Source organism: Schistocerca gregaria, chromosome 8 (genome assembly GCF_023897955.1).
Source record: "Schistocerca gregaria isolate iqSchGreg1 chromosome 8, iqSchGreg1.2, whole genome shotgun sequence".
Lineage (NCBI taxonomy): Eukaryota > Metazoa > Arthropoda > Insecta > Orthoptera > Acrididae > Schistocerca > Schistocerca gregaria.
In genome coordinates, this window is record NC_064927.1 from 228,518,322 (window position 1) to 228,531,166 (window position 12,845).

A 12,845-nucleotide genomic window follows, 5' to 3' on the forward strand; every position below is an offset into this window, starting at 1 on the left:
AGTTCTCTTCGTCTGCTTTCCACGTTGGCGAACAACTGCGGCCTTAATAACTGCGCAGCTGCGGTAAGTTGCCACGTGTGGGCCGCCACAGTTCGCACATTTGGGCGTGTGCGTCCTCGGTAGCGGGCAGTTGCTGCTGGAATGGGCGCCTTCCTCGGGGAAGGAGCAGCGCCGCGCGAGATTAGCCGAGCGGTCTCAGGCGCTGCCGTCATGGACTGAGCGGCTGATCCCGGTGGAGGTTCGATTCCTCCCTCGGGCATGGGTGTGTGTGTTTGTCCTTGGGATAATTTAGGTTAAGCAGTGTGTAACCTTAGGGAGTGATCCCATGGCCCAACCCCTGGCAGCGGAAGCACTGCACCGTGCCCCTCTTGTGTTTGAGCCGCTCCACAGTGACCATGCTGTTGGCCACGCGGCTCAGCTGATGGAGCCACCTGTTCTCTGGGGTATCGGTGGCGATGACCAGCAGAGAAGGCGACTCCTGTAGGTCGTGTGCGACTTGACGCGCGTTACGTTGCGCACGCCGAAGTCAAGCGGCGCCAGCTCCTCTTCCAGAAATTCTGATCCCACCGCCTTGTGGAAAACCTTGACGACCATCTTCAGTAACTTCTCGGGAACGGCGGCGTGCGTGTACGAGTGCATGCCCTGGTTCGAAGCGTCGATCGGAACCTTTTGTAATCATATGTGTTGGCGACTTGTAGTCTCAGAATGTTTCCTGCTGCAGCTCGAGCTATGAAGTCTGCAGTCGTCCACTGCGTTACGAGCTGCAGGAAACATTTATAGTCTTTGGCCATCTCAAAGACTATGGGCGGCGGCCATCGCTGCGACAGAACTCCAGTAGTGTTCGATCGGGAGGCGGCCGCGTCTTCCTCTACCGATTGGCCAGAGTGGGCAGCATGCGTGGTATCCGTCTACTCGTGTGTTGGCTGCTGCGACCTCTCCTCGCCTTCAAGCTTGCCGTAGCGTTTGCAGTTGGTGTGGGCGCTGGAGAAGGCAGCATTCTGGGTATGGCCGCACGCTGAGGGGTAACGGTAGTCCAGGTTAGGCCTGCCACGCTATCATCGGCAATGGAACGACTTCAGCCGTCTCTGGTAGAGACAGCAAGCGGACACTTTTTCTTGGGCGCCTTTTTGGCTCTGGTTGGTGCAGAGAAGATTGGACATTTGCGCCGCTAGGGCCATCCAGGGACATTGTCTAGCTGGCCATCTTCCTTTGCGCCCTCTCGTCGGCCGCGAGTGACATGAAAGGTGCATCATACACTACTATTGCTTCTCCAGAATCGCCGTCCACGTCTGTTTCACAGCGGAAGACTGCACTGCAGTTCCTTCTCTAGATTGTCGCACAGATGACAAAATGGTAGATATCGAAATAGACGACAGAGGGATAGAGAAACAATTAAAATCGCTCAAAAGAGGAAAGGCCGCTGGTCCTGATGGGATACCAGTTCGATTTTACACAGAGTACGCGAAGGAACGTGGCCCTCTTCTTGCAGCAGTGTACCGTAGGTCTCTAGAAGAGAGTAGCGTTCCAAAGGGTTGGAAAAGGGCCCCGTTTTCAAGAAGGGACTTCGAACAGATTTGCAGAACTATAGACCTATATTTCTAACGTCGATCAGTTGAAGAAGTTTGGAACACGTATTATGTTCGAGTATAATGTCTTTTCTGGAGACTAGAAATCTACTCTGTAGGAATCAGCATGGGTTTCGAAAAAGACGGTCATGTGAAACCCAGCTCGCGCTATTCGTCCACGAGACTCAGAGGGCCTTAGAAACGGGTTCACAGGTAGATGCCGTGATTCTTGACTTCCGCAAGGCGTTTGACACAGTTCCCCACAGTCGTTTAATGAACAAAGTAAGAGCATACGGACTATCAGATCAATTGTGTGATTGGATTGATTAGTTCCTAGATAACAGAACGAAGCATGTCATTGTCAATGGAGAGAAGTCATCCGAAGTAAGAGTGATTTCAGGTGTGCCGCAGGGGAGTGTCATAGGACCGTTGCTATTCACAATATACAAAAATGACCTGGTGGATGGCATCGCAAGTTCACTGAGGCTTTTTGCAGATGATGCTGTGGTGTATCGAGAAGTTGTAACAATGGAAAATTTTACTGAAATGCAGGAGGATCTGCAGCGAATTGACGCATGGTGCAGGGAATGGGAATTGAATCTCAATGTAGACAAGTGTAATGTGCTGCGAATACATAGAAAGATAGATCCCTTATCATTTAGCTACAAAACAGCACGTCAGCAACTGGAAGCAGTTAATTCCATAAATTATATGGGAGTAGGCATTAGGAGTAATTTAAAATGGAATGATCACATATAGTTGATCGTCGGTAAAGCAGATGCCAGACTGAGATTCATTGGAAGAATTCTAAGGAAATGCAATCCGAAAACAAAGAAAGTAGATTACAGTACGCTTGTTCGCCCACTTCTCGAGTACTGCTCAGCAGTGTGGGATCCGTACCAGATAGGGTTGATAGAAGAGATAGAGAAGATCCAACGGAGAGCAGCGCGCTTCGTTACAGGATCATTTAGTAATCGCGAAAGCGTTACGGGATAGATAAACTCCAGTGGAAGACTCTGCAGGAGAGACGCTCAGTAGCTCGGTACGGGCTTTTGGTCAAGTTTCGAGAACATACCTTCACCGAAGAGTCAAGCAGTATATTGCTCCCTCCTACGTATATCTCACGAAGAGACCATGAGGATAAAATCAGAGAGATTAGAGCCCACACAGAAGCATACCGACAATCCTTCTTTCCACGAACAATACGAGACTGGAATAGAAGGGAGAACCGATAGAGGTACTCAGGGTATCCTCCGCCACACACCGTCAGTCGGCTTGCGGAGTATGGATGTAGATGCAGATGTAGATGTAGAAGTCCGTAAACGGTAGGCAGGTCGTTCTAGGCAGGGGTCAGACGGGAGCGTCGGGTGAGCCAGCTCCCCCGAGAGCCCCTCTGCCCCACCAGCATCACCAGTCGTCATGGGCGGGGGACCGGATGGGGCCATCGAACGAGCAAGCTCGGCACCCATCGCTCTATTCAGCGCGTGTCTGAATTCCAGGCGCTCGCACTACACGTCTGCTCGCAACCGGAGTGGCGACTGGAGTCCCCAAGGGCCGCCCTGCTCTGCGGTTGTCGAGCGTGCCTTTGCCGATTCACCTCGCAGCGCTCACGCGGCACTTTGACGTACCCGCGATGCTTTTATCTACCAGCTCCAGACTACAGCTTTCGGTGAGATGTAGCGCTTTTGCGGTTCGTAACTCTGGAATTCTACTACCTAATCAGCAAAATACTAAATCACGAATGGAGCAAGGAGGAAATCAAAAGCAGAGTAGCGCTGACCAAAAAGGGCATTCCTAGCCAAGAGAAATCTACTAGTACCAAACATAGGTCTTGATTTGGAGAACAGAATTGTATGGAGGTGTAACATGCGCTGTTGGTAAACCAGAACAGAAGAGAATCGAAGAATATGAGATGTGTTGGTACAGACGAATGTTGAAAATTAGGTGGACTGATAAGGTAAGGAATGAGGGTGCTTTACGCAGAATCGGAGGGGAAATAAACATGTGCAAAACACTGAGAAGGAGAAGGGACAGGATGACAGGACATCTACATTCCTGGAAATTGAAATAAGAACACCGTGAATTCATTGTCCCAGGAAAGGGAAACTTTATTATCACATTCCTGGGGTCAGATACATCACATGATGACACTGACAGAACCACAGGCACATAGACACAGGCAACAGAGCATGCACAATGTCGGCACTAGTACAGTGTATATCCACCTTTCGCAGCAATGCAGGCTGCTATTCTCCCATGGAGACGATCGTAGAGATGCTGCATGTAGTCCTGTGGAACGGCTTGCCATGCCATTTCCACCTGGCGCCTCAGTTGGACCAGCGTTCGTGCTGGACGTGCAGACCGCGTGAGACGACGCTTCATCCAGTCCCTAACATGCTCAATGGGGGACAGATCCGGAGATCTTGCTGGCCAGGGTAGTTGACTTACACCTTCTAGAGCACGTTGGGTGGCACGGGATACATGCGGACGTGCATTGTCCTGTTGGAACAGCAAGTTCCCTTGCCGGTCTAGGAATGGTAGAACGATGGATTCGATGACGGTTTGGATGTACCGTGCACTATTCAGTGTCCCCTCGACGATCACCAGAGGTGTACGGCCAGTGTAGGAGATCGCTCCCCACATCATGATGCCGGGTGTTGGCCCTGTGTGCCTCGGTCGTATGCAGTCCTGATTGTGGCGCTCACCTGCACGGCGCCAAACACGCATACGACCATCATTAGCACCAAGGCAGAAGCGACTCTCATCGCTGAAGACGACACGTCTCCATTCGTCCCTCCATTCACGCCTGTCGCGACACCACTGGAGGCGGGCTGCACGATGATGGGGCGTGAGTGGAAGACGGCCTAACGGTGTGCGGGACCGTAGCCCAGCTTCATGGAGACGGTTGCGAATGGTCCTCGCCGATACCCCAGGAGCAACAGTGTCCCTAATTTGCTGGTAAGTGGCGGTGCGGTCCCCTACGGCACTGCGTAGGATCCTACGGTCTTGGCGTGCATCCGTGCGTCGCTGCGGTCCGGTCCCAGGTCGACGGGCACGTGCACCTTCCGCCGACCACTGGCGACAACATCGATGTACTGTGGAGACCTCACGCCCCACGTGTTGAGCAATTTGGCGGTATGTCCACCCTGCCTCCCGCATTCCCACAATACGCCCTCGCTCAAAGTCCGTCAACTGCACATACGGTTCACGTCCACGCTGTCGCGGCATGCTACCAGTGTTAAAGACTGCGCTGGAGCTCCGTATGCCACGGCAAACTGGCTGACACTGACGGCGGCAGTGCACAAATGCTGCGCAGCTAGCGCCATTCGACGGCCAACACCGCAGTTCCTGGTGTGTCCGCTGTGCCGTGAGTGTGATCATTGCTTGTACAGCCCTCTCGCAGTGTCCGGAGCAAGTATGGTGGGTCTGACACACCGGTGTCAATGTGTTCTTTTTTTCATTTCCAGGAGTGTACTAAGATATCAGGGCATAACTTTCATGGTACTAGAGGGAGCAGTATATAGACAAAAAGAGATTGGAATACACCCAACAAGTAATTGATGACCAGGCTGCAAGTGATACTCTGAGTTGAACAGGTTGGCACAGGAGACAAATTTGTGGCGGGCCACATCAAAAAAGTCAAAAGACTGATGACTCAAAAAACAGCTCTCGAGCGCTAAGTTTCTGCAGGTTTTCTGTAAGATTCCGTTTGTTTCAGATTGGTCAGTGTAGCGGAACGTTTCGTTTGTCTCAGACGGTGTTTAACCTTGTGTGATAGCAGTCAGATTTATTTTTCGTGCTATCCGTTTGTAATTTTTCGTGCGGAAGATTCGTTATATTCTTGCTTTGCTTTTTAATTCTACAATATTAAAATTGGAAATTTGTGGTAAGGACTATGGGGCAAATTGCTAAGGTAATCGGTCCCTAGGCTTACACACAAATTTAACTACCTTAAGCTAACTTACGCTAAGGACAATCACACACCCGTGCCCGAGGGAGGAATCGAACCTCCTACGGGGGCAGCCCCACGAACCGTGACAAAACGCCTCAGACAGCACTGCTACCTCGCGCGGCTCTACGCCATTATTTTTGAGGGGCTGTTCAATTAATCTTATATAATTTGTGACAAAGCGTACAGGCACTTACCCGATAGGTCCAACTAATATACACTCCTGGAAATGGAAAAAAGAACACATTGACACCGGTGTGTCAGACCTACCATACTTGCTCCGGACACTGCGAGAGGGCTGTACAAGCAATGATCACACGCACGGCACAGCGGACACACTAGGAACCGCGGTGTTGGCCGTCGAATGGCGCGAGCTGCGCAGCATTTGTGCACCGCCGCCGTCAGTGTCAGCCAGTTTGCCGTGGCATACGGAGCTCCTTCGCAGTCTTTAACACTGGTAGCATGCCGCGACAGCGTGGACGTGAACCGTTAGGCCGTCTTCCACTCACGCCCCATCATCGTGCAGCCCGCCTCCAGTGGTGTCGCGACAGGCGTGAATGGAGGGACGAATGGAGACGTGTCGTTTTCAGCGATGAGAGTCGCTTCTGCCTTGGTGCCAATGATGGTCGTATGCATGTTTGGCGCCGTGCAGGTGAGCGCCACAATCAGGACTGCATACGACCGAGGCACACAGTGCCAACACCAGGCATCATGGTGTGGGGAGCGATCTCCTACACTGGCCGTACACCTCTGGTGATCGTCGAGGGGACACTGAATAGTGCACGGTACATCCAAACCGTCATCGAACCCATCGTTCTACCATTCCTAGACCGGCAAGGGAACTTGCTGTTCCAACAGGACAATGCACGTCCGCATGTATCCCTTGCCACCCAACGTGCTCTAGAAGGTGTAAGTCAACTACCTTGGCCAGCAAGATCTCCGGATCTGTCCCCCATTGAGCATGTTAGGGACTGGATGAAGCGTCGTCTCACGCGGTCTGCACGTCCAGCACGAACGCTGGTCCAACTGAGGCGCCAGGTGGAAATGGCATGGCAAGCCGTTCCACAGGACTACATGCAGCATCTCTACGATCGTCTCCATGGGAGAATAGCAGCCTGCATTGCTGCGAAAGTTGGATATACACTGTACTAGTGCCGACATTGTGCATGCTCTGTTGCCTGTGTCTATGTGCCTGTGGTTCTGTCAGTGTGATCATGTGATGTATCTGATCCCAGGAATGTGTCAATAAAGTTTCCCCTTCCTGGGACAATGAATTCACGGTGTTCTTATTTCAATTTCCAGGAGTGTATATGCGTTTGTGTGTGTCTGTGTGCGAGAAGAAATAGTGCTGTGGCTTTGTGAGGCGACACCTATTATCTAATTTGAGGACAAAAGTACGTAATTGGCATAATTCAGTGGCCATTTTGGCAAAGTCGTACCTTGCTTTGCAGAAATTACCGAAGGTGTCGTTCTTGAACCAGCTAACTAGTTCGTTTTCTCGTAGAGCCCATGAGCCCCTTGTCTTAGACCACAAGCAAAGATACACAAAAATGGGAACCCCGTCAGGTCGGTAGTGAACTGCAACAACAGCCCAACAATCAAATTGAACAAAATTCTCTTCAAAATTTCTCAAAGAATCACAAACATTCATTAATAAGACATACTTAAAAACACAGCAGAATTTACATAACATGTAAGAAAGATATTGATGGAGTCACACTTGCCTCATTTGACATACGAAACCTTTATACCTCTGTGCGAATAGATCCCACACTACAAATAATTAATGGCTACCTGGAAAAGCAAAAAATTAATGAACTAATGAACCTGGTCGAATCCACACTTTCATACAACTATTTCAAATTTAGCAATAAAATCTGCAAACAAACAAATGGTCTAGCAAAGGGCTCAACCCTGTCCGCATTGTTAGCTGAAGTATTTATAATTAATTTAGAAGACAAAATCATGAATTCCAGTCACCACCTCCTCAAAAGCATCATCTATCACTACAACAGCAAAGCTCGGAGAGCTTTGTTTAATTTCACAACTGCTAATACTACTACTACTAATTCCACTGCTGCTCCTGCTGCTGCTGCCGCAACCTCATATTTGACAAAACGATCGATGTCTTTCATAGTGACTACGAAAGCTCAATAAACTAGAAGAGGCACATGCATCCTAAGTAAAATAAAACTGTCACTAACCCGAAGGTTGAATGAACACAGCGTCGCTGCATTGTAGGATGATGACTCGGTCCAGGTCACGGCACCGCATATCCGCCGCCAACCAGTCGCGCACGCGGTGCACCCCGTGACGCCTCCACCATTACATTTCCTGTGCTCTTCTTAGGAATTCCTTCTTGGCACCTCTGTACCGTGGTTCTTCCTGCCGTCTTCTTTCCTCGCTACTGCACGCCTCGCCTCGTGTCCGTAATTGCGTCTCTCCGCTTGTCGCACTGTTAATGGGTTTTACGTTGCCCCGGCTGCAGATAAATCTCTTCCGCATCGCTGCACAGGAGTAGTGTGACTTTTTATGGAACGGCGGTGGCGGCCTCAAGATTAGTAGTTCCATTAATTCTTCCCCTACGTACAGCCGTTTAGATAAGCGATTTTGCACCAACGTTTTAAAATACGTAGAATGTATCGAAGCTTCTCGATTTAAGTAACGGTTTTATCAATGAAATGGCATCACCGCAACGATGTCTCTTAATTTAATCTGTTTCCCGTAATTTTTTGCTGCTTCAAGTATCTGATCTTGAAACCTGTTTCATTTCTCTCTTCCTAAACTTCGGACATTGGCTCTTCAGATGCTTCATAATCGAACTTTGGCGAATAGTGACTACCATTCTGTGTGGTTAGAACTGCCGCACACTCGTAATTTGTATTGTGAGATCAGAAAAATATAAATCAACAGCTATAGTTGGAACCTGAGACTGTACGATACACAGAAAACGAATGGTAAACATTCCAGAAATAATTCATTCACCTCGTGCAGTTATCACTCTCTCTCTGGCATGGGTGTGTGTGTGTTGTCCTTAGCGTAAGTTACTTTAGGTTAGATGAAGTAGTGTGTACGCTTAGGGACCGATGACCCCAGAAGTTGTGTCCCATAAGACCTTGCCATAAATTTCCAAATTTAATTTTGCAAAATTTATAGTTTTCAGGTTAAAAGTACGAGTGGCAGAGCATGACTGTACTACCTGCCTAAATGTGCATTTGCTCTTCTTTGCCCCGGATAGCATCACAAAGTCCTTGGTTTGCTCAATTCTCGCATGACTGTAGTGAGAACTGCATTAAAGTCTTTTGCTCAAAGCCATGTGATGCCTTCAAATTGCTTTCCTAGTAGGATGTATAATGCACCATCGGTTTTTAATACGGTCATCACTTTGATGAGTTGTGGAATAGATTTTTCAGATTTATCGTGTCACGGCTTCACGTGGCATGGGGGAGTAATCCAGTGATCAACTTAACCAGAGATGTTATAGCAAGGGCGACCTAAGGAATGTCAAGATAGGGGAAGTTAGGTCTTTTTACATAAGAAGCAGTATGTTGACACCACAGAAGACGCTGTCCGTGGCTCCTGAAAGGAGAAACTGCTACAGCATCACCGCACAGTCAGGTCTGTGAAATTGCCGACATATCGGAAAGCAGAGGCAGTGATGCCATAATTGCCAAATGGTCACTCCTTGCACCTCGCTTCACTTGTGACTTCGGAAAAGTAAGTGTTTCTGTTCTGGAAACAATGACTGAGCTAGTTCCCGAACATACTGCCCATTTTAGAAAGGTGTTGTCAGTCACCACCTGCAGCAAGTTGTGGCTTGAAGACCTCGCCGGACATCGTTAAGGAATGGGCCATCAATCCGCTGCCGCTAGGCGCTGTCTTCACTAGCTGAAGGCCTGCTGTCGGCTCCTTTCTATGAATACTGCTGACATGGTGTCTTCCAATTAGTGGGCCACCTGCTTTCTAACTTCCGTTTGCCGCAGGCCACCTACCCTGGGCGTCCATAGTTCATGCCTGGCACAGTGCGGGCAAACTGGCCTGCTGTTCACAGCCCTGTGCAGGCACGCTACGTCGCACTGAGCCACTGCCATCCACACTTCGATACACTCCGCATTAAGCATTGTACCAGTACCAATCGGCGCAGCTGCCTTCTCCGGAAGCTGTTTACTGATTTGTCGCGAGGCCTGACTCAGCACCACATTTGTGGAGTCCTGACCATAAAATATTCCGGCCTATTATGTCGTGGTCGGCGCTTAAGCCTAGTTATATCGAATTTCTTTATTAGAAAATTGGAGAAGCAGAAATTGGAAACTGCCAACCAAAAACAAAATGAAATGATAATTAAATCGAAACCCTTAGCTGCCAACGGGTGTTGTCCATATACATCAATGGGGACAGCTGAAAATGTTTTTCCCGCCCGGGACTCGAACCCAGGATCTCCTGCATGCAAGGCAGACGCTCTATCCATCTGAGCCACCGAGTTTAAGTGCGTACCCATCAAATCGGAAAGCAGTTGCTTCTCTCCTTGAAGTGTCTTTCTATGGGCAGTGTCCGGTCAAGTCCACTTCAAAATCCGACGCCTTCAATCCTTCTGTAAGTTCTAATTCTCGTTCTTGAACATCTTATTCCTCCATAAATTCAACAAAATAGAGTTATAAGCCGAAAAATCGTTCCCGGTAGGTCTCTTCAGTTAGTCAACGTATTCTCGAACACCGTAGATAAAGCGTCCATACTATTCTTTCAGTTCCGTCGAAAACTTGCAACTGACATTGGATTAAAGGTAAGATGTCATTTCATGCGCCTTTCAGCCGTCTAATTTCGAATGTTATATTATTTGGCTACCAGTTTCGATGATTTACTTCGCCATCTGCAGGCTCCTGACTGACGTGTAGGACGTTTCCACCCTCGGTTCCGATCAAAATACGGGCCAGCAATCAAATACTGGTGTCCCTAGATTTCTGCTTGGTACAACGTTCACTTCAATCATCATCTGCCGACTCTTGGATCCTGTAGGGAACAGCAGGGTCCCGTAACCATCTCTGCAAAGATGAAGATACAAAAACTTAATGGTGACATTTCAGAAATTTTACTATTTGTACGAACAATATTTACATGTTCTCCATGCCTGCATGCATTTACAACAAAATGCTCCTTGTTGTGCTACGAATCCCGTCTGTCCAGAGTTGTAATTTTTTGCTCCTTCCTTGTCAAATAATTCTTTAAATTTTTTGCATAGCACTGTAATATCGTTTTCTATCAAATTTGCGCTACCCGTGTCTTATGCAACCGCATAACATATGTTGAGTATCCTCATTTCTCTCTTCTGTCATTCACATCATTTTTAGAAGCTTGTGACGATAGATCGCTGGACTGCCTCTTTTTGAATAAACGGTCGCTGGTACTGTGAACGTCCTTCATACCACAAATAAAGACCGTGATTGTTCCGAACTGAACAGTGAAGTTTGGCACGCCGTGGCCCACCACGATTTATAGGAAGGCAGTAATATGTAGGAAAACCTGTAGAGGAACGAGGACCGGAGCAGGCATTAGTAGTCGATCCTGAACGTAAATAAATGTAATGTATTGTAAGCGAATGGGAACCTACAACATTACTAAACAAACACAATCTTTATATTGCTACTCGCCTCAAAATGCTGTCAATATAGCTATCATTATACAGGCAGCTTAACAACCTGAGTTCGATATACGGAATAAGTAAGGTTTGAAACTTTGGTGAGACATTCAGTCTGGAACCGCGCGACCGCTACGGTCGTAGGTTCGAATCCTGCCTCGGGCATGGATGCATGTGATGTCCTTAGGATAGTTAGGTTTAAGTAGTTCTAAGTTGTAGGTGACTGATGACCTTAGATGTTAAGTCCCATAGTGCTCAGAGCCAGCCATTGATGAGACAGGCGAAAGTTATTTTCATTTGTTTGTGACAAGTTCAAATGGTTCAAATGGCTCTGAGCGCTATGGGACTCAACTGCTGTGGTAATCAGTCCCCTAGAACTTAGAACTACTTAAACCTAACTAACCTAAGGACATCACACACATCCAGGCAGGATTCTAACCTGCGACCGTAGCAGTCGCACGGTTCCGGACGGCGCGCCTAGAACCGCGAGACCACCGCGGCCGGCTTGTGACAAGCGTCACAACTCAAATGTCAGTCTTGTTTATGTTGTAGGATAAGAAATGGAAGCACCTGCTAATTCTTAGTGTTGAGCAGTAGTTTATCGTACTGATGACTCTCCGTGTCAATAAATTTTGCTGTGGCATTCTTACGAAATGCCATCCTAATATTTCAAAGTGAAAGTGCCCTCGAAAATGAATTTGGAGCTATGACGTGCAGCAAAGGTGAACTTTGTCGCACATTCGAATACTTTTGACGACAGAAATCATTTCGTTTCTTATTTTCTCATACAATATTTTTAATATCAGCTCACACGCAAAACAAAATATTCTTTACACATAATAATTCTCCTCGTCGTAGGTAGTATTACAGTTTCCTTTCATAACTATGACGTTTTAAATGAGTACCATGGTTTGGAGATCTATACAATCTAAAATAGCTGTCTCGCATTTTTATGTATGAACCTCATCTGCAGCTGAGCGTTGCATGAAATGTGTGCCCATACTGTTCTCTTAAATCGTCTGTGTGAATGAAAGTCTTAGTCATTCCGTTTTTAAATGGTAGGGACGAATGAAAAAGATGTGTGTGAATGAAATTCCAACCCATTCCGTTTTTATATCGAATCTCTGTTAATCTAATTCCAGCCTGTTTATTTTCTTTAAACGGGCTTTGTGAATTCAAGTAGTAAAGAGTACAGCAATCAGTCGCAAATAATTTTTGTTGCATACCCAGATTTCGCGCACTGTTTGACCACCTTCAGTGCAGCAAATGTAAGTTAAAACATTAAAAACACGTATAAGCACATAGACCCAGCAGGACTATCCATGTCAAAGGTTGAAAATGTGAACTCAACCTTCGACAGGGATGGTCTTGCACTGAAGATGGCCACACAGTGCCCCGAATCTGGATATGCAATAAACATTATTTGCGACTGATCGCTGTATCCTTCACTAGTTGAATTAATACAGCCGGTGGGCAAAACTGCTTCCCAAAGGAATCAAATCCAATTTTATAACTCTCTGCCGAGTGAAATTCAGCCACATTACGTTTTTAAATGAATTGTTTTAACGAAATTCCGTCCCGTTCCGATTTTTCAAATAGTCTGTGTGGCTGAGATTCGGAGTAGTTCCGTTTTTTATGACAGTCCGTGTGAATAAAACTCCAATCCGTTCAGTTTTTTAAACGGTCCTCGTGAATGATA

General features: G+C 47.5%; 1 protein-coding gene across 1 annotated transcript in view; it reads left to right on the forward strand.

Moving 5' to 3' along the window:
- The first annotated feature begins 801 nt into the window (after positions 1-801).
- The window catches only part of LOC126285122 (uncharacterized PE-PGRS family protein PE_PGRS54-like), a 113,453-nt gene continuing 101,409 nt past the window's right edge, over positions 802-12,845 (forward strand). Inside the window, exon 1 of the mRNA XM_049984444.1 lies at positions 802-900. Coding sequence (XP_049840401.1) covers positions 802-900 — 99 coding nt within the window. The remainder of the gene's footprint in view (positions 901-12,845) is intronic.